The sequence below is a fragment of the Rhea pennata genome, chromosome 1 (genome assembly GCF_028389875.1).
Source record: "Rhea pennata isolate bPtePen1 chromosome 1, bPtePen1.pri, whole genome shotgun sequence".
Taxonomy (NCBI): domain Eukaryota; kingdom Metazoa; phylum Chordata; class Aves; order Rheiformes; family Rheidae; genus Rhea; species Rhea pennata.
The window spans coordinates 57,766,901-57,788,074 of record NC_084663.1 but is presented as its reverse complement, the minus strand read 5'-3'; the positions used below and the strand labels follow the sequence as shown (position 1 = coordinate 57,788,074).

Below are 21,174 nucleotides of genomic sequence, written 5' to 3'. Positions count from 1 at the left end.
AGCATGAATGAATTAAAAGAGGTGACAGGACAACAGTGTCCATTGCAGCAGGTGCTTCTACATGGTAATGGGACAAGCATGACCTTGTTAACCCTTCCATTTAATTTTTTTTTTTTGTTTTTTTTTTTTTTATTTTTCTTTAATGAAATGCCACTCGTTGTGAAATCTGGACACATGCCACCCTGCCATAGCGGGGGCTTTGATCACACATGAGTCTGCACTACCCTAGAAAAGCCTCTGTTCCCATCTCTAATGTGGTGCTGGAATGGTTAGTATAATTCAGTTTTTTCCACTGCAATCCACAATCTGATTGGTTGGCAGGTCACACTGGCACTCCTACCTGAGGTATTTTAGCGCTAATGATTGGTTCCTGTAAGACTATTCTATAACAGAACACAGGAAGAGCAGTTCAAAAAACACAGCTGTGGAAAGAAACAATCATACAAACAGCCCGCGGTGGGGCTCACCAGCCTTTTCTTTCCAGTGGATGCAAGCACGCTTTTCACAGGCAGGAGTGGTCTTCACATAGGTGGCTTTTAGCCCAGATTGACCCCATGGCAGGAGAAAGATAAACCTTCTTATGATGCAAAATGGAACTGTTATCTCCCAAAGCCCTCCACATCCTGGGGCAGGTTGTTTTATAAATGCAGGTATCTTGCCAGAGTGGGATGCATCCAACAAGAAATGGAATGCCTTTTTCATAGAAGAAAATAGCTAGCAGGATGGTTGCCCCAGGAAAGAAAAAAAAAAAAGGAGTGAGGAAGAGGAGGAGGAGGAGGAAAATGAGAAATCAGTACTTAACACTTCTGTGGAAAAAGCAGCCCAAACTTGGGACACTTCCCCTTCAGCTTGCCTACCACTAACCAGCCCCTGCTAGCCCAGGGTCCTTTTGAGCCTTTCCTCAGCACAATCCCACTGACTCAGAAGAGCTAAGGGAATCTCAGTTTAACTTTCCCCCTAACCACATCACAGGTAGGAATATCATGATTGAAGAATCCTTCACCATCACTCCTACACTCTGAACAACCAGTTTGCAGCAATCAGTTGAACGTAAACACTACAGCAAACAATACAGATCAGTGGAGTATAGGGCAGCTGCACTCATTCAAATTGTTTGGAAGGGTAACTTCATGTTATGATCAAAACTACTTTTTTTGAGCTATCTTTAAGATCTCTGGGCAACAATAATATAGCAAAAAGCACATCTCATCTACCTTGAGGAGTGCCCTATTCCGTAGTCCTGCTTTTTTTACAGTGAGACCCAAACCACATAAAGCAAAGTGTTCAGAAGTTTATCTAATGGTTCTAGACTGATTTTGGGTCTCTGTTTCATAACAAGTGATGCTACTGCAGTGCAGTTCAAAGTGATTATGGGTCATTACTGAAGTTTCTGCCCTTAAAACATGTTAAATAAGCCTCTCTTCTTCAGGAACACTGGAAGCTCTGAAAGAGTTTTCTGAAATAAATAGGGATTAACCCTGGCCAATCTTCCCTTTCAACAAGACAGCCTCTTCTATGACATACTCACAGGGAAGAGACACTCCAAGCCTATTTGCTTGTCCACTTGCTGTAGCAAACTTGGCTGTAAAGACTAGCGTTTTAGAAGTGAGGCGGGAAAACTCGGAACTCTTTAGTAATCCTTGACAAAGTTTTATAAAAGAGCACTTGATCAGGCACATCATTTTTTAGAGGAATGAGCACACAATAGTGTATGTAAGAATGAAGAAATGCACCCAGTATCTCTGTGTTTAGACAGCATGCTTTTCAACAACTGTAATTATTTTGGGAAAAGTGCCTTTGCAAGACCTGATTCTCCCCACAGGTCAGAGAAATCCAAAAGCTAACTCTATCCATTATCTGGAATCTAACCTCTGAGGTCCTCTTTCTAAATATCGAGAGCAGCATCTTCAAAGGACATGAAAATCCATGCTGATTACTGTGGCACTATCCAATATAAAATTTTTCCAGCTCCAAAGAGCTCCTGCGAAAGGAAACTTTGCTAGAGTTATGCAGTCCACAAGTTGCGATGGCAGTACTGGAGCTGAACATTGTGGCTTTGAAGATCATATTGCTATCACAGTTATTCTGTGGCAACTCTCCATTAGAAAGAAAAATGCCCTTTTTTACTAGCCAGTCAGAAGCCCTCAATCCACAACTACGTACACAGATGCTCTGAAGATTCACAATACAGACTGGCTGTGCAGCCACAGGACAGAAACAGTGTCTCCTGCAGCTTCAGAGATAACTACCAGACAGCAGGAGCATGCTGACTTTTCTAACTGAATATCCCCATACACTTCTACTTTACAATTGCCTACAGTACAAGAATCGAGTCTATTTAGGTAACATTTTTACTAGCAAAATGAGAAATCCAACCTCTCAGTCTCTATTTTTAATCAGCCCCGGTGTCTTCCCCAAGGGATAATCTCTGTATCCCAGTGGCATACAAACATATGTTAAGGCAAAACTCACTCAGTTTTGTGTGGGCTGCACAAATCAAACCTGAAAGGGCCCCAAGAGGGGAGAAAAAGGGGAGGGTGGAGGGGGAGAAGGAAAGGGAAGGTCTGAGGCTAAACCAGTCCTGTTATTTTTATATCCAAATTATGTAAATGAGAGAAGTGTTGAGAGAAATTTTAATTTGGTAATCATCTCTCAGGTTGATTAGTAGCAGTGTGCATGTGGGGGAGAGGACACCCAGTAAACTGACCCTGGCAATGATCAGGAAACCCAAAGGCTTAGGTCTTGCACCCAGGGGCAAGCGCAGTGACAGAGAAGCATGCTTGCATTCCTAAATATATAAATATATATATATCCACAAGGAAGAAGAAAATTAAAAGTAAATGATATTAAAAAAACACAAACCAAACCAAACAAACAAACCAAATAAAAAAAAAAAAAAAAGGCTGGCTTGTCAGGGGTTGGGGATGAGAAGGCTCCGGTGTGTGTACTTACATAGAGGTCAGCACCGTAAAATCCGTCCTGGTAAACCACACTGCAGAAAATCCACACAAAAACAAAAAAAACAAAAAACAAAAAACAAAAGAACAGAAAACACATTCCGGTTATTGAGGACGGCAGCATGCACATGCGTTTTACACAGGCAGGTGATGTATGAATCCACAACCTGGGCTTTTGGCAGGAGCAAATCAGCAAGAGAACATGTGTGCGCACGCACGCTAGACGGCTCCAAGTCATCTTCCATGGCATGCAAAGGGGGAAGGGGGTGGGCAGAGGGGGAGACAGTATGCAAAGGAGAGAGGGAGGGAACAACCATGTTGTACAGTAAAAACAGACTCAAAAAAGATCTGCTGTCCTGAAGAAGAGAAACAAGGGTTTAGAAACCTCCACTCTGGTTATTCTTGTGGAATTATTTTAGTTACCCCCTAAACACATGGAAACATTGGTTTCGTGAAGTGGGCTCTGGAATCTAAAAGCCCCTCAGAAGGAATCCCACAGGGACTGGAATCACCTAGGTCAGAAGCATATTTCAGTGCTGTGTACAATTACACATTTCGAGTATCACAGGGCTGCATGACTTTGTTTCTGACATCCATACATCACCTGCTTTTACCCTGCACATTAGACATGCGATAAGATTTGGCTGATCACACAAGCATGCAAAGTATTATTATTCAGCATCTTAAAGAACCAATGCAACACCTCAGGAAAACAAGTCAATCAATTCTGATCAAAGTAAACACAGAGAAATGTAATTAAAAAGAAAAAACCAAAAATACCCACAATGCATTGCTTTCACAAGCAGAGATAATGAGCTAAAAAGGTTAGGTGACTGGTCCAAGGTCCAAGAATTGAAAGGTGCAGTGGGAGTCCCTGGCAGTAACGACATATTCCGTAGCACAGAGGAGCAACTGGAAGGGTTTCCATGGGATGGTGCTTTTTCTGCTTTAAGCCATTGTTTTCTTTCTCTCAGAACTTCAAAAGCAGGCAAACCAGAGTCTGGGGTTCCCAAAGAGCCACTCTTACGAGAGCATTTGCTAGTGTAAGGCTAAGCAGCTTGCTTTGGGGACAAGGGTTGGGGAAGGATGAGGAAGGAAGAGAGGGTATGCCCCCCACCCATTCATGTTCAGTGTGCGCTTTCGTACTGAAGAAGTTCCTCCTGTTTTTCCTCTGAATAGCTCTGCACAAACTCACTCAAGGCTCTGAAAACAATTAGCCCTACCATCTGTGAGATTCATGGATCTAGTGGGTAGGACTTACCAGTAGCATTAAGACAAAAAGAAGGTATGCAACACTAGCTTTTTAAAATTATTATTTTTTTAAACTCATCAGATGGAATGTGAACTGCTGCCGAGAGCCTGCCACCCTCAGTCACCCACGTATTGTAAGGCACACACACACAAGAAAAAGCCCAGCATATCTTGCCAAAATTCTGCATGCTATTACTTAAAAAAAAAGGAAAAAAAAAGAAAGAAAAAAAATCTGTTGCAATGTTAGCTACTGCTTGAATAATTTAGTCTTGCTGTCTACCCAAGAAAAGTTCACTCCACTCCCAATGGACAGAGTTACTATGGTCTCCGAGAGCATTTGGAGCTGCTATGAAGATAGAGATCCTTGTTAGAGCAAGAGGGGAGCCACTTCAGCAGGGAGAAAGCAGGCCATAAGATCATGTTTGTTGAAGCTAAATTTTTACAATCACAAAACAAAGAATTTGGCTCCTGGGGCAGTGACTTACATTGCTGGGTTCTCTATCTAGGATCAGGAGTGTTTTAGCAGTGATACTGCACCTGCCCCTGCGGGAAAGGCAAACGCATGACAGAAGATGTGACTGTTGGTTTATTAACAGGTTAGCATTTTTAACAGTTATTCCGGACACAATCATTTGGATTACTACAAGCATTACCACATTGGATCAGGCCGCTATTCCTGTAGCTTAGAATCCTGTTACCAAGAGATGCCAGCACCAGCTCTCCAGAGCAAATTGCAAGAAAAACCGCTAAATGGAAGCAGCAGTTGAAGCAACCAAGCATCTTCAGTGTCTCATTCAGTCAGAACTTATCTGACACTAATTGCAAATGTCCAAATTTGGCAAGGTTTATTTACATGCTAAAATAACCATAACTGTGATTCTTAATGCTAACAAAAACTGAACAAATTCATTCATTTTAAAACAACAGGGACCATTTGAGGTCATGTAGTCTGACCATCTTCTGCATAAAGACCGCTAGCTGAGCTAAAATATGTTTACCAGAAATAGAAATACCTTGATTTTGCAAAACAGCCATCATATCATTAATTGAGCTGTACCAACAGTTGACTGTGGTGTTAAAGAAATAGAAAACCAATAAAAATTCTAAATTCAATAATCTCTATTACCTTATGTCTTATCTGACTTATATCTACTTTTGACTTTGAATTAGTTAATCTTTTATATATTTAGATTTCCTGACTAAATTATTCTTTGCTATGACAAGCCTACTCTTTACATAGGTACTTAACGATCACAAACAAGTAATTTTCTCAGCTATAGTTTGAGAAATAAAATTGATTGATTTTATTGAGTTTTACAGTGGGCAAGTTTTTCAGACATAGACTTAATTCTTATAGCTTTGGGGCTGAAGTCTAATTTATCAGCCTTCTTTTTTAAAAAGTATAGCTGCTACAAATCAGGGCAGTATTCCAGTACTAGTTTTACCATCAGAGTTATATATCAGAGGTCGTAACGTTTCCTTTTTTTTTTTTTCCTCTCTCTCCTTTTCTTTTTTTTTTTTTTTTAAACCTTCCTTGGATAAATGTCCATGCCTTTAAGTACCATTTCATATATTCATTAATAAATCTGAGCTTTAGACCTTGAAATAAATGTTTAAACTACTAGAGAATGACGTGATTTCTTGCACCTTCGTCTGGAGTATCTAGCACTGGACACTGTCAGAAAACAAGTCAAACCAAATAGTCCTCAGGCCTGATCCAGCACGGCAATTCCAGTAAGCTTTTATTTTTCTACATTCCTTATTTTGGAATCCTGCTAAGCTCTTAAATTCAATGACAAGACAAAAACCATAGGTTTTGAAAAAAACTATTCTTTCTACCAGTTTTGAGTTAACCTGGAACATTCTTTACTGTCTTCTTCCTCATTACCCACTATATCTTGATCATTCCTGTGCTGATGACTGATTTTATGGTGTCATCCTTCCACTGGCCAGGGAAAAAGTAACTGATGCAGAGTAATGTGTCAGGAATATGTGCCTGCCCCTGACTCCGTTGAGGTCAACAGTACCCACATATAGTTGTTGTGGCTGTCCTACAGGTTACTGCAACATAGAACTGAATAGCACATTTTAAGTTAATTCACGAGGAATCAAACTCAAAAAATATCATGTAGCAATTCAGACTATGATGACAATAAATAAGAATTAGTTAACTACATCCCATTGCTTGGGACTAGGACAGTTCCGGGCCTTTTGTGAATGTGACTGCTGTCATCCAAATTATCTACTGGATAATACACTGCCAATAAAGATGTATGAAATTGGTCAGAGTCAGACAAACTCAACGTAATGAAAGTAAATACAGTCATGAGACAGTATTTGGAAGGGATAGTAATTGGAGCCTGGCCCATACTCTAAATGGAAATAAATCCTTTACACAGGACTCAGGCTGGATTTATATCAAACACAGGCCTAGAATTTCTCCCAGTGCACCACTCGTGACAGCCTCTTGCTAGGAATGCTCTAGCCGTTACTCCCAGGGATAAAAAACACCAGCCCTCTCCCTCCCCAGTGCGAGTATTTCAAATTCGTCTATATAGGAGCACTTAGCTCAGCTTTGCTTCTCTGTTTCACTATGGAGCTTTTCCTAATAAAACAGGACTGGGTCATTTTTAGAGCAACAAAGACAGACAGACAAGTTGCAGGTCAGAGGATATAGAACATGAACTAAGAGCAGTGGCAAAAAGAGGTGGATCTAAAAAAACATAGAAATACTCTATTTGGAAGGCCTACATGTTCAGACAAGAGGTTTCATTTTAAGTCTTAAGGTGAATTAAATACAAACATTGCCTGAATTGTCTGAGTCCAAAGCTAGACAGATATGTGACCACTGCAGCTTGCTTCTTTGAGCCTCACTTCCAGTATAAGCCTGCGCTTTGAAGCTCTCCCCACTTAATCTACTACAGAAGGTGCTGCAAGCTTATCTAGCAAAGATCAGACCAGCTCCTTACATCAGTATGTGGCTTCCACCTCCCTTTTTTTTAAATAAGAGATGTATATTTTCTTTTCTTCCCTTTGGGGGCTAGTCTAAAGGAAAAGCAAGGGTTAGTCAATTCCTCTCTCTTGGAAGACTCTTTCCTACTCCTATTCTTTCTGAGAATGTTGCCTGGAGAATATGGTAAATAAAATTACTTAGTCAGGCAATATGAATAAAGCATCCTCAAAATTAAAAGAGAGTTTGAAAGGGATTTGATGAATTATCTGTTGCTCCATCACACTTTAACAAACAAGCAAAAAAACCCACAAAACTCATGAACAAGTCTAGTTCCTGTACTTTTAAACAGCAGAATACTCTTGCAACAGAATCTATTCTACTACATTACTAGTGAAAAATCAGAGGGCAAAGAATGCTAAGGCATTCTTACAATGCTAACAGCATTGTTTTATATAAAAATTAGGAGAAGACTGTTTCAGTTTCATTCTCCCTATATCCCAAACACTCCCAACATCAAATTAATGGACTTGATTAATCTTTGTTTTAAACCTTTTTAAACTGTCTCCAACAAAGAAAGCAAATCCATTGTGGGTAACTGGCTCTCCTGTGTCCTACTGCCAGATGGTGAGGCATGAAGGTAATGGATAATATTCCTCATTCTTGGATAACAAAATGCAAAGGGAGTGCAGAGAGCAGAAACTTTTCAGAAAAACTTTAGACCTTCTCTCTTTGTCTCCTTCTCAGTAGTGCTATAACACATTGGGTCAATGGATGATGAATACTATGCAGACAAATTCAGAAATTATGAGAAGGAATCCACCAGTGCCTTAAAGCTGTTGCTTTTAACTATCAGAATTTCAGAATACTGAAAATTGTTTCAAGCAAGAATGTAATGCAGAAAAATTTATATTTGCCCTCTTTCAATGTCATTGTGTGCAGAATACTCCGGCACTAGCAATGTCCTGACTCTCACCATCCAGACAATTTTAGTTATGTTTTAATTGTTAGCCAATCAGTTACTTAACACTGTTGTGCAGAGCACTCTGTTCTAGTGACCAATGCTTACCCTGGGTAGGCAGGGATGGCTGTAGGAGGTACTGCCCGGACTGCCCCATAAACTGTCCTTCCTCGGCCCCGCAGATGGGCTCCTCGAAACGCGGCTGCTGTGGTGGCTGCAGTTGGATAGGGGAAGCCTGGAACTGTAAAGACAGACAAGGCAGAGGGTGAAGAGGATCCAATCTCCTATCCTACAGACAACTCTCTGCTTAAAGCAAAATGATACAGTAGGCTCCACAGCAGCAGTGTTCTGCGTCAGTCCAGCAAAGGGGCATGCATACAGCCCAGTAGATACAGCGTATACACTTCCTGCTATACCGTGGCCTTCAGAGGAAGAAGGGTTGCAGAGAGGTTTGGCATGCAAGGGGTTAATGCTTTAGCATGCCTTACCCATCACAAACATGTTACATACATTCCCTCCTCCCCTCTTTTGACACTATCATGCAGTCTGGTTAAAGTCCAAGACACACAGAGTTACTAAGAATATAGCAGGTGGCTCTTCCAAAACTGCAGAGGGTCTTTAAAATAATTTGTCAAGAGGTCCTTAAAGTCAATCAACTTACATCAGAGTCTCTTCCCTCCTTTCCCCTCCCACTCTTTGCCACCCAATCCTCTGTATGTTCACTTTAAAGCCTGCAAGACAAGATATCCCATGTAACTGCAGCAGAAATTCCCCACAAAGTGCCAGTTCACTGAGAGCCCATCTTCATTTAACGAATGTGACCAAAAATTGGCTCTATGTATGTTAAGCCCTACTTTATTACACTTTATGCTGGAGTAAACTGGCTCAGAGTGAAATGACATAAAACCTTAGAGGTATCTGCAAATTTGTAATAGATACAAGCAGGGAACCAGTCACAAGGCACAAATTCAAACCAACATGCACCCAGGTGTACACTACTAGGGGCCCTGCAACGGACTTGTGGTTTAACAGCTTGTATAATATGTACTTTAGGGATTTGCCTGTTTGATCACTTTGATTTTAAAGGGAATTAAAATAGGAATAGCCCACTCCTCTCTCTCTCTCTCTCTCTCTCACACACACACACACACACACACAGACACACACACTCCCTCCCCTTGTTCTGCAGCCTCCTCATTGCTTATAAAGATCCATTCGCTTGCATGGAAACACACTGCAGACAAAAAAGTTGCAGCCGCTGCACAGAATACTTTGGCTAGAGATAAACTTATTCCTAATGAGACCCATCCTTTCAAGTATATATTATACAGACTGGAGAGAAGGGTAACAGGTCACAGTTTACTCGAGCAAAGTAACAATAGAGGGGCCAATGGGGGCTACTTACTGATTAAAGGAATGTAAGTGTTAATACCCCCCCTTCCTGACAGGGGCACTGCGGCGTCATTGCCCAGCGAGACATCTGCTTGAAAGCTGGACGCTAATTTAATTTCAAAAAGAATAAAAAGTAAAAATGTTACAAAGAAACAGCAAATTAAGAACATAAACACACACTACTGCAGTTAAATGGCAGAAGTGGAAGTGGCTACTTAAGCTCTACCTGCATATAACTCAGGGCCGTACACCGCTCCAACCACAGGACTCAACTTCCAACCTGAAACAACAAAGACTGCAGTGAATGCCAAAATCTACACCAAGAGAAGGAGCGAGTAGCATGGGTATGGGGAATAGTCTCTTGTGTGCACCCCAGCTTCCCAGGCACAGTTCTTTGCAATTTCTGCTTCCACCTCAATCCCCCTTGGTGTAGATGGAGGCCAACTGCCTTTTCTAATGTCAAGTTCTAGGATAGGTTGCTGTATTGAAGGCAACAGCAAAACATCAGCTGATCCACAGCACAGCAGACGTGCCGCTGAGGGGAATGCCAACTACATTATATGCACATTCCCCACAAACACAGCGCGACCCTGCGTTCTCTCCATCTCTCTGCTGTCAGTTCCTGCAGTACCTTCGTGCATTCACCAGGAACGCTGTGGATTCGAAACCTGTCTAAACCCACCAGTCTGGCCTGTGCTTCCGAGCAAGGCAATTTACATCCTTAAAAATCTCAGAACATGTTGTTTGTCCTATTTGCTAGAGATCTGCAAAAAAGCAACATAGTGATTGAAAGGAGATTTCCTCCCTAACTGCATTACATAGACTATACTGCAAGAAAGCAATTCAGTCTACTTCTCTCACCTTTCTCCCCTGCATTTTATTTTTGTATTTCCTGCCTTCTTTATGTTGTTTTTCAAGTGAAAGAGTTCCTAGGGAATTGGCTTTAATATCATCTGGATAACAGGCAATAACTGAAAATCATCAACATAAAATATGCGAGAGAGTAACACTTGAAGAAGTCACTAGCCTGCCATTGTAGAACGGGTATGAAGAACCTCATGTTTCCCATTGAGCAGATCTATAAACATGTCTCTCTCTTCCCTTTCTACCCAGCAAGAGAAGAAAGAGGAATAAAGATGATCTGGGCCGATTTCCAAGAAGAAGGAAATGCTATCTGTGCTACCGACAATCAATCACACAGTTATTTAAATAAACACGTACTCTGCCTCTCTCTTGCTCTTCGTGTCCTCAAGCACTTTAGGCACTCTAATCTCAGAAGCTCTATGAGCAACTTACTGACCTGCAGCCCATCAATATCACATCTTCCTCTGCTGGCAGAGAAACGATGAGACACGCAGTACACACTCCCTCTGCAAGACTGGGCATGCTCTCTCTGCACTGCCCACCTTGAAAGCAAATACCAAAACGGGGGATGGCACTAAGAGGACTAGGATCAGCCCTCAAAGTTAATAATGGCTACGTGACCAACAGTCAGCATATCTTAAGCCTGGCCTAACACCAAACATCTTTGCGGAGTTTTAGACATTTAGACATTGCTGGCTGCCAAAGCAGATGAAAGATATTCCTATCGGTTATCAAGATTTCATAAGTCATTGCGATGTAAGCCAACTTTTGTTACCAAATAGTCATACACATTTTCTGTCCATGTTTTCAGGACAACACAACATGGCTATACTGCTTTTCACTACAAGAATTTCTTTCAAACACTAAAACAGAGTTCCAGCCTTTCTGTCTGTCCCTGTTTCCCCAGTTCTGCAAACAAAATCAAGTGATTTGACAAGAGCTACAAGTCAGTAGCAGAACCACAAATAAAATTCAGACCTTCTGATTTCTAAGTCTTATGCCGTAACCTAATCAGATTATCACACCAGCAACTACCTATGCTTAGCTTCCTGTTTTGTTGAAACTGTTTGGGAACGTTTCCAGACCAAAAGAATTTTACTGCCTGTTTCAGAACAAAGATTCAGATTCAAAATCTATAACAAAGTAGGATTCAGTTCTGCCAGAACAACTTTTTACACTGTATGTATCTATACAATAAAAATCACTGAACAGACAGAAGAACCAAGACACCCAAATGAAACAGGATTCTTTATTACCCACATAACTTGATCTTTATTTATTCAGGTTCATTGGAAAACTAGCGAATACAGACACAACCTGTAACGAAAAGCAAACAAATCGCCTCAATGCCTCTGTTTCCCTGGCTACCTGGGATGGAGACATTCACAGTTAGAACGAAAGTTGAGATATATCCAATTACGTACCTCAAATTATGCTCCTACATTCATATTTATTTAAGTGATGGTAACAAGACTCAAGAGTACTGTATATCCCACTGTACAGCAGCAGAGCATGAGCCTGCAACAGCATCAGGCAACACATTGATCTTTGGGTTCTACTCCTAGCTCTGCCACACTGGGCATGTCATCACACCTCTCCATGCCCAACTTCTCCATCTGTAAAACGGTACGTCTCTATAAACACTTAGCATTATACTGAAGAATAATGCTATATTATAGGGGGGAGGTTGTTTTCTTTTGTTCAGGTTTCCTGAGGAGAGGTCTGATTTTTTCCCTCGCCAGGAAGCTCCCATCTGCCTTCAAATCTTTCAGCTCATCATTAGCACAAAGTCTCTCTTACCATTTGCATATGGTGTGACCATCTTCTTATTGGTCATCACTCGTGCTGTGGCATTGTTAACCTGAAAGTAAGAAAGGGGAGGGGAAGGAGAGGGAAGGAAGCACAGGACGTTAGGGCAAACGATGGAAAACTCTCAGATATCACACACACTATACTTCTCTGAGCAAAAAAATTAAACAACCAATTTTACAAGAATGCAATGTTTAAATTACTTTTACAGTTGCCATTTCATTATAAATATTACAGCTAAATGTGGCACTTTAAATTATGCATTAAATAAAAGGCCAACAAGAGTAAAGTACAGATTCTCAGACATCCAGCCACCCCTTGGCATGTGGTTATTTTCAGCTCATCAATCTTAATGGCAAGTCTTCTGCTATTTTGTTCAGACTGTGTTAGAATGGCAATGATAACCTCTGCAGCCCAGGACATGGAAACCGAAGCAGGTGATGCAGAGACTGACTCATTTCTCAAACTCACCATTAAAATGGGGCCCAGAAATCTCAGGCAAACATACCTTTCAGACAGAAAGGTAACCTGGAGCTGATCAGCTTTAGATTTGACTTCTCAAGGCCTAAATAGATTTTTGGAACACTACCAAACATTTGGATGCTCTGTGTTCCCTAGTTTCCTCCTCCTTTTTCTGTATATTCCCCCACAACAAAAATCTCTTGGAACAAAAAGGGGAAATACGTAGAAGCTGGGTCTTCTCTTGTTTTATTGTGCGCTCCACCCTCTTTACAGAGCTCTGTACAGTTTGAAGCATTTTGATTGCTCAAGCAGGTGGGGTGTTACCACAGAGATGGTGCTGATAAAGAAAAGATGGACCAGTTTGGAAGGCAAGTTATTGCAGCCCCATGTCAGACAGCCTCAAAATTCTTGCAAAGAGGGTGAAGTCTTTATACAGCACGAATAGTTCATCAAAACACATGCCAAATGGGAACTGAGGCCAGGGTTAAGACGAATTTTATTATAAAAGTTGCTCTTGGCCCTTGAGACTTACGGCATGATGAGCTTACACAGGGTGAGGAATCTGGAACTACATTTACTCTAGTTTTGGCCCCAAAACAATAGAAACATTACACATTTAAAAAGAAAGAATGGGAAACAACAATGATGAGACTGAGAGCATGCAGTTAAACACACACAGATAAAAGAAAGAAAGAAAAACAACACAATTGATTCAGAGGGTGGGGAAGGGAGGAGGGAGGAGATAGGGTCTCACAGACAATCATTAAAATGGAGCGAGTGCCTGAAATCAGCTGCTACAGCAAAGTGCAACACAAGCACTTGAAAGGAAAAATTGCCAGAACCAATCAGAAACCACCAGTCAGCAAAGAGACCAACAGCTGCATTTAACTGAGTAAAGAAAGAAACTTGGGAGGGGGAAAAGAGAGAAAGGAAAAGAGAAAGCAAACAGTAACAGCTACAAACAGGTCTCAGAAAGAGAGAGCAGCAGAAAGAAGGGGCAGGAGAGAAAGAGAAGAGGAAATGGGTGCATTAATAAAAACCAGCCAAACTGGAGTTCAGTAACTCTGAGTAAGATGTGCAAGGGGAAATCACCATGAAGTCAGTAATCAAACAGCTCAGACTGCTACAAAACGATATGTACATCCAAAGTCCAGGCGGCATTACTCAACAGCATTGAAAATAAAAGGGGGAGAGGGGGAAAGGAGGTGGGTGGGGACAACAAGTCAAATCACATTTTGTAGTGTTAATGTGAGATGGCAGATGGATTTTTTCTTTCTTATTTAATTTTGTTTTCGTAATTTTAAGAAAAATTAAAAAAAAAAAAAAAGCTTCTTCTCTAGCGCTTTTGTTTCACTTACCGCCAACTCGTACCATCGCCAGCATTGTGTATAGTTACCATGGAAAGAGTGAGTCAAGTGAAGGGCCCTAAACGCTAAACCATTGAAAAGGGAAATAAAAAAAACAAAACAAAACAAAAAAGCAAAATATGCAGACATCTTACTCAAAACGGCGGCTTTTTGTTTTAATCTTTAATTTTTTTTTTTTTTTTTAAGAAAGAGGGAGAAAGGGGAGACGCCAGTTAGCCTTCAAAACAGTGGAATAAAGAAAAGCCGGTGAACACCAGCTGCGGCCCAACGTATGGCTACGTTGGCCAGCCAACGTTAACTCTTTATTATTCTGCAGTGAGAGCTTTTCTTGGTAAAAACTTTAAGGATTGACTTTCACTGCTTGGACTCTTGACTGCAGGCATATCAAGAAAACAGCTGCACGTACAGCACAGCCTGCTCCAGACCTCTGCCCCGTCTACCCTCCCCTCCCACCACGGGCATCATCTCACACTTGTATGGAGGAGAACTGGCCTCTGAGGAAAGAGAGGATACTGGCTGGCCCCCTGCTTTCTTTTTGGACACAGAGTTAGAAATCGGACAGTACTCTTTCAATTAGTTTTGTTCAGGCCTGATAACAGGAAATCGGAGCCTTGCAAACTGAAGCAAAGGAAAAAAATCAAGACAGCAGAAGGGCAAAAATTTGGAGTGGGTGGGAAAAAAAAATAAGGAAAAAGAAAAGGAAAGAAAAATACCCGAAACAACAATAAAAATATTTTGTAAGGGGTATAAACTTTTATACATTTCAGTACAGGGAGGTGAAGGAGACAGACACAAACACACACGCACACACAAGACTGGGATCCAAATGTGAAATAAGTGAGGCAAGACACAAAAAGGAAATCAAAAGAATAAATATAAAGAAGAAATTGAATTACTGAAGACATGCACCTCGATTTTACGGCCCTCTACCACGGTGCCGTGTAATTTCTCCCTGGCCCTGTCTGCATCAGCACTATTCTCGAAAGTTACGAACCCGAATCCCTGCATGCAGCGGGAGAAGGGGGGAAAACATGCACATCGTTATATATTGAAATACTGATCTCTAGGTAAATAGAGAAAAAATATCACAGTATGAAATCGACATCAGCACAACTCAGCAATAACCTCCTAGAGTCACATTGTTGGTTCATGCATGTTTCGTAAACAAAAGAAATTAAATTCAATAAAATAAAGGAACTGTAATCATAATAAGAATAATAAGAAGAGTAATTAAAAAAAGAAAACATAAAAGCAATTGAGGCCAGACCAAAAAAGAAGTACAAAGTTACTCGAGACAATTGGTGGGTTTTTTTGTTTTGTTTTGTTTTAAACACTAAACCCTGCTCCAATACAGAAAAGCTGGTTGAGCCCAGACTGGGCTTTTCTCTTGTCACTGATGAATTCACACATGCTATTGCAGGGTTCTCCCCACTCGCCCACCCCCGACACAGTACAGGACATTAATACTGAGAAGCACTTCGTTCTCTTGAGAAACCGCTACGAGAGCGAGCGGCGATCTGAGTTCAGGCATGGCATCAGGAATTCTGCGAAGCTTTGGGCAAATCAAACACTGAACCTTGCTTTTCCCACCTGTAAAATGGAGACAATAATAATTACCTACCTTAGAAAATTGTGGAGTGGAATGGCTGTTTGTAAAGCATCGCTTGTAAGCTCCTCGGGGCACAGCTCATGTCTACTTCTATGCCTGCAACTTCCCTAACAATGCATTAGGCCCTGAAAGCAAGCAGGGCATCTAGGTGGCACCAAAATATAAACATCACATAAAATGAAGATTTAAGAGTATTATGCATCATTCCAGGCAAAAAAAAAAAAAAAAAAAAAAAAAAAAAAAAAAAAGATAAAAGAACCCAGGCTTCAGAATTTTCCTGTCTACAAGTATAACATTGGGCTTGTGGACAAATCTGAACATCTAAATGTTGATTTCATTAGTAAAAATAGGTTTTACCTACTACTACCTTCCTTGTACCCTGCTACCCATATCACTTGTTTTTTTTTTCCTGAGATGGCAACCTCTGCATCACAGGTGGTGAAAAATCTCTACCTAATGAGACCACGCTTAAGAAAAATTAATGAATCCTCACTTGGTACAATTAAGAAAGCTCAAGGACTTCTAAAGCACCCCTTTAGTTAGCAGAAATTATGTTTACTTAGCCCATGAAGGCAACATTCCTGTCCTACATAGTGATATTGCTGCCAATTCACAGAGTCAGGTAACAGTGCAGGATAAGAGACTATGCTCACTTCCATAGAGATGGGCGCACTGCCACCAAAATGGAGCTGACATGACTAAATAGATTAGGAGTTTAACTGTTCTTCAATGGTATCTTACTACAGACAACTGTGATGAGCTATTCTTCATGCCATTATAGACAGCAGGGCCAAATGAAAAATTTCACTACTTTTTTTTTTTTTTTTTTTTTTTTTAAGGTATGTGGAGAACAGGAGAAGGAAAACTAGTTCTGCAGCTTGATATAAAGTGATTATCAGTTTAATGTATAGACAGTAATCTCTGCGGGAACTAATACCCTTGGGAGCAGGAAGAACAAAGCTTGCATTTGATGTAATGGAAACTCCTGATATTAAAGAGAGAGACAGGTAAGGTGAGTGATATAAAGCTATGCTTTGTCACGGAAATGGCATGCTAGCCTTGCAGCCCCTTCCACGCAGCTCAGGGTCAGTACATAGGGACTGAACAGAAAAAAAATATATATATATATATAGCATCTGGATTTCTAAGCAGTGTTAGCAGCAAGACACAAGCAAGCCATCATTCTTTAAGCGCCCTTTAAAGATTTCTACAATAAGAATCTTAAGAAGCCCAAATCATTTGACATGTGCATGCTGATCTTTATCATCCACAGCTAGGTTTCCAGTGCAAAACTGTTATACACTTGTGAAGTGCAGCTTTTTATTATTTCATGACAACAACAACAAAAGAACATAGTTAAGTTTTGTAATGTTGAAATCAACACGAGATCTCCTACGGGCTCCAACCCAATACTCTAAAGCTTTAGATAATTTCATTTTTCTAGTTATGAAAAGAAAGCTATATAAATAAACAAACTGTGGCTTTTTTTCCTCCCCAGAAAGCATAGAAGCTGTCTGCTGAAATGATTTAAAATTTGGGATGCAACACAGAAGGGCTAATAAATCAACCCAAATGTACTCAACTTTTAAATGTCTTGCAGACAAATAGGACAGGAGGTTATAGCCAAACTGAATATGAAGGGGCAGTGTATTGAATGAGCTTTAAAGAACTTCTCTAGAAAAAGGAAAGACTGAGAAATAGAGCAATACCTTTCCTTCTGTTCTATATAATGAGGGAAAAAAAGCATCTTGAAAATTTTGGATGATGAGGGGAGGTAAATATTGCAAGAGGAAGTTCTCTATTTCCCCTGCTCTCTTTTTACCTTTTTTTTTTTTTTTTTTTTTTTTTTTTTTTCATTCTAGAAGATCCTTTGGAGATTGAATGGAATTTATGTCTTCTGCAAGGATATGAACTGAAAGCTGGAGAACAGAGGGAAGGTATTTTTTAGACATTATTTGTGCAGAGTGGAACCAAATTAAAACTACTCTAATTCACATTTATGTGTAATCAGTGAAGTTTGTATGGAATTTTTAAATAAACATCAAATACCTTTAAACCAATTTTGAATTTCCCATATTTGTAATGAATAAGTTATATCAAGCTAGGGTACAATCCACATGCAGACTATATCAAAGCAACAATGTGAATTAAAACAGAATTAATTATTTTGATTCTGAACAACATAACCCATTAACCAGAATTCCTGGTTTATTGACAGATCAGTCCTTTGCTCATACAGCTCTGCCGAAAATCATTTAATGTCAATACTGAATTAATGCTTCACATAGTCGGTATTTGTCCCCTTGGTTAAAGTCTTCTTAATGCGTCTCTTAGACTTCCAAATTTTCCTCAGGAAAAAGAGGTGAGCCAAGCTTGATGTTTACCTTATTTCTAAGCTTTAAAATTAGAGATTTTATACATATTTTTGATGTGGGAGAAAAAAAAATATATATTTAATTCCTTCTCATAGGTGACCTGCAAAGAATAGGGATTAATTGTACCTAAATACATATACAATAAGCAGTTCTTGTTTCTACCTCCCAAGGATGTCTTGCTTTTGAAAAGGAGAAGCAAATGACCAGTATTTACTACTTTAGACTTATAGCAGGTACTGGCTGGCCCCATGGAGGCAAACTATGAAGGAAGGGAAGATAAAATCTTGAGTCAAAAAAGACTTAGGGTTTCTAAAATCTAGACTATAGAAATAACTTCGGTTTAATAAGGTTATTATGAAAACAAGGCTGAGCTCTTCAACATTTTCTTTCCACCAATAACTTCTAGGAACTTCTTCCAAACACGAATGAAGTCCAAGCCTCAGAGTACTCAGCAAGCACTAAATATTCCCAAACATCTCTAGAACTTGTGAGTAATTTGCAGTGCCAGACTAACCCCTTTTCACCCAAAAGGTTTATTCAAAGGGCCTGAAGAGACCGAGTAACTGTCACCCCTTTTAGTCTGGCCTCAGACTCTGCAATAAATAACAAGCAACATGATGAGCAGTGTAAAAAAATAAAATAAATGTATATATATAATATTTGAATGTTTCCATCTCTGAAGAATGAGAAAGAAAATTTACCATGTAACCGTAAAGGGAGAAATCAAAAGCAGACGGTTCTCCTGGGTGTGGCCAGAACACAGAAATTAAACAAAAAACAACAAAAACAAAATAAAATAAAACAAAAAACCAGAAAATAAAAACAAAGGAAACGAAACAGCGCCCCTTAAAATCCATGCATTGTTAACCCTTCATTTGTCACTGAGTTTAGAACAGTCACCTCAATAGCAGCATCTTTGTCTTGTACCACTAGAACACGCAGCCAAAGGGCCTTTCCTTCATCTGCTGCCAATACCAATCGTTAACAAAGTTTTTTTTTTGTTTGTTTGTTTTTTTCCTTCTTCTTATTTCCATACACAAATCAACTTTTAGGAGCCCTAGAAAATGGCCAAGGAAACAACAAAATTTTGGCTACCTGTTTCCAAGGCATTTGAAGACAGTAGGAGAATTTCAGCTATAATCCACCTGAGATGAGCAGGACTGGATGAACCAACAGAGACACAGCAAGAGATTCAGAGACACACACATTACTGAGTTTACATGCACATTTTAAATTGATGAGGGAATCAGTGTAAACCAAAGCTGCCATTATTCCTGCAGCACTACCAGCTCCTCCCTCCTGCTCCCATTTCACTCCGACTGCATTATGCATACATGCATACTGCACCAGACCATGTGTGTGCGCAATCTAGTGAGCCAGAACAGACAAAAAAAAAACACATACAAACATACACAAAAAACCACCACCCACATCCCTATTAAAAAAAAAAAAAAAAAAAAAAAAAAAACAGTAGGGTTATTTTTAAGCTAGATCACTTCCCCAGTTCAGGTTGTTGTATTGGTCCACTGCCAATCACTCCAGCAAAACTGAGGGAGGCGGAGGACAGGACTGAATGGTGGGAACTAGGCCAACATTGCTGCTGAACAAAAACTTCTGGCTCTAAGAGCAATTCCAGCCAATTCAAATTAGGGGTTTCATGGCCCCACATTTTCTGAGTTGTGCACTCCCTCTCCACCCCTTGATCTAGCATAGGATTTCATCTGTCCATCTTACCATGTCATTCAAGAACTTCACTTTACCCTCCCACCCCTTACCAGAGAAACTGGGGTATTAAGTGGGGGAGAGGCAGAGCCTACCCAAATGACAATCTTTTTGTGAAGCAGTCCTAAAATCTGAAAGGAGGACAGTAGTTTAGGTCACTAAAGCTGTATCAGCTTGGTGCAACTGACAGAAGACTCACCAGTTACAGCAACAAAACTTGTTCAAAAATGCAATAAATATATCCTTCTCCAAGAATCCCTGATCCCTTGATGAATGCTCTACTTGGGATTTCTTTCTGCAGCTGAGTTCAGGACAATTCCTAAAGAACTCAGAGTCTATCCTTCAAGGACCCAGGTTTCCCAAGCAGAAGGCAATACGGAGCAACTTACACTATCCCCAAACCATGAGCTTGTAATCTGCTCTAATATGACCTCTTACCATTTAAAACTCTAAAACTGCTCCCTCTTCAGTCAAGATTTTGCTGTGTGCTTAAACACTTGGTTTCTGAATGCCATAGAGGCCACATCTTGAAATGTGACACTGCATGCAGCTGATGAGCAAAGGGCTTAGATTCCTCTCCACTACAGTTTTACCAACGTCATAGGGATCTCATTAAAAGCATCACACAGGCAAACTGCATTAATTCTGTAAATATGCCCACTTGTTCGGTCTAAGAATGATGCCAAAATATGCATCTAGAGGATATGTCTCCACTGACAAGAGGAGCAGGAATCCTTCTTCTCAACTTCCTCCAGAGGCATTTTATTCACAGTTCAGTGAAGTGCATGGTAAATTGCAACCATAAGCAGAGTGCTATTTAGGAGAATCAGAGCTGGAATTGTAATGGTAAACGGAATACAACTGAAACAAATACCTAGTTTCCTAGAAACAACAGCAACAAAAAAACCTTAGTGAAGACTGAAGTCATTCTATTATACAAGCTGAATAAAACAAAATGAAAGGCAAGGCATCTTTAAAATCTGTATGTTGATTCTAACATGGAGCAAAATAGCATCATTATGAAGTCAACCATAGCCATACAAGCATGCTCAACAGAATCAAGGCAGAAACCCAGTTAAACAAAAATCCACATTGCCTTCAGAAGAGAATCAGCACGCAGCTCAGAACTAAATTATTAATTGCCTCCTCCTCTGCTGTGATACAGCAAGTCAACAAATGCTACTTTCCAAGCAAAGTGCAGGAGCCCAAGGTTTTAGGTAGCTGTGATGCAAATGGATTGCATTTTTTGTTGGTCACACAGAGATCCCAAACATGTAGCCCATTTCACACATTTCCTTCAGAAACACCATTACAGCTGTGGAAGAAAACAGGCTGCTCATCTCAGGTGGATTCAAAAGGAAAAAAAAAATGCATAATGAATGTTTTCTCCAGTCCCTCCTACTGACCAGCACTGACGTGATTCCAGCAGAGAACTCCTGCCACAGCTAGGCAGGG

The 21,174-nt window shown here is 40.2% G+C and overlaps 1 protein-coding gene across 7 annotated transcripts in view; it reads right to left on the bottom strand.

Annotated features, from left to right (window-relative positions):
* RBFOX2 (RNA binding fox-1 homolog 2) overlaps nucleotides 1-21,174 on the bottom strand; it is a 170,413-nt gene that overhangs the window by 7,118 nt on the left and 142,121 nt on the right. For 3 of the 7 annotated variants that reach the window (XM_062588742.1, XM_062588800.1, XM_062588791.1), the window contains 6 exons: nucleotides 14,923-15,015; nucleotides 12,176-12,236; nucleotides 9,738-9,791; nucleotides 9,525-9,617; nucleotides 8,228-8,360; nucleotides 341-383 (listed from right to left, as the gene is read on the bottom strand). In XM_062588742.1, the coding sequence (XP_062444726.1) occupies nucleotides 341-383; nucleotides 8,228-8,360; nucleotides 9,525-9,617; nucleotides 9,738-9,791; nucleotides 12,176-12,236; nucleotides 14,923-15,015 (477 nt within the window). Of the gene's footprint in view, nucleotides 1-340; nucleotides 384-2,952; nucleotides 2,993-8,227; nucleotides 8,361-9,524; nucleotides 9,618-9,737; nucleotides 9,792-12,175; nucleotides 12,237-14,922; nucleotides 15,016-21,174 lie in introns of all 7 variants that reach the window. The other 4 variants (XM_062588780.1, XM_062588751.1, XM_062588761.1 and 1 more) reach the window with 4 other exon arrangements.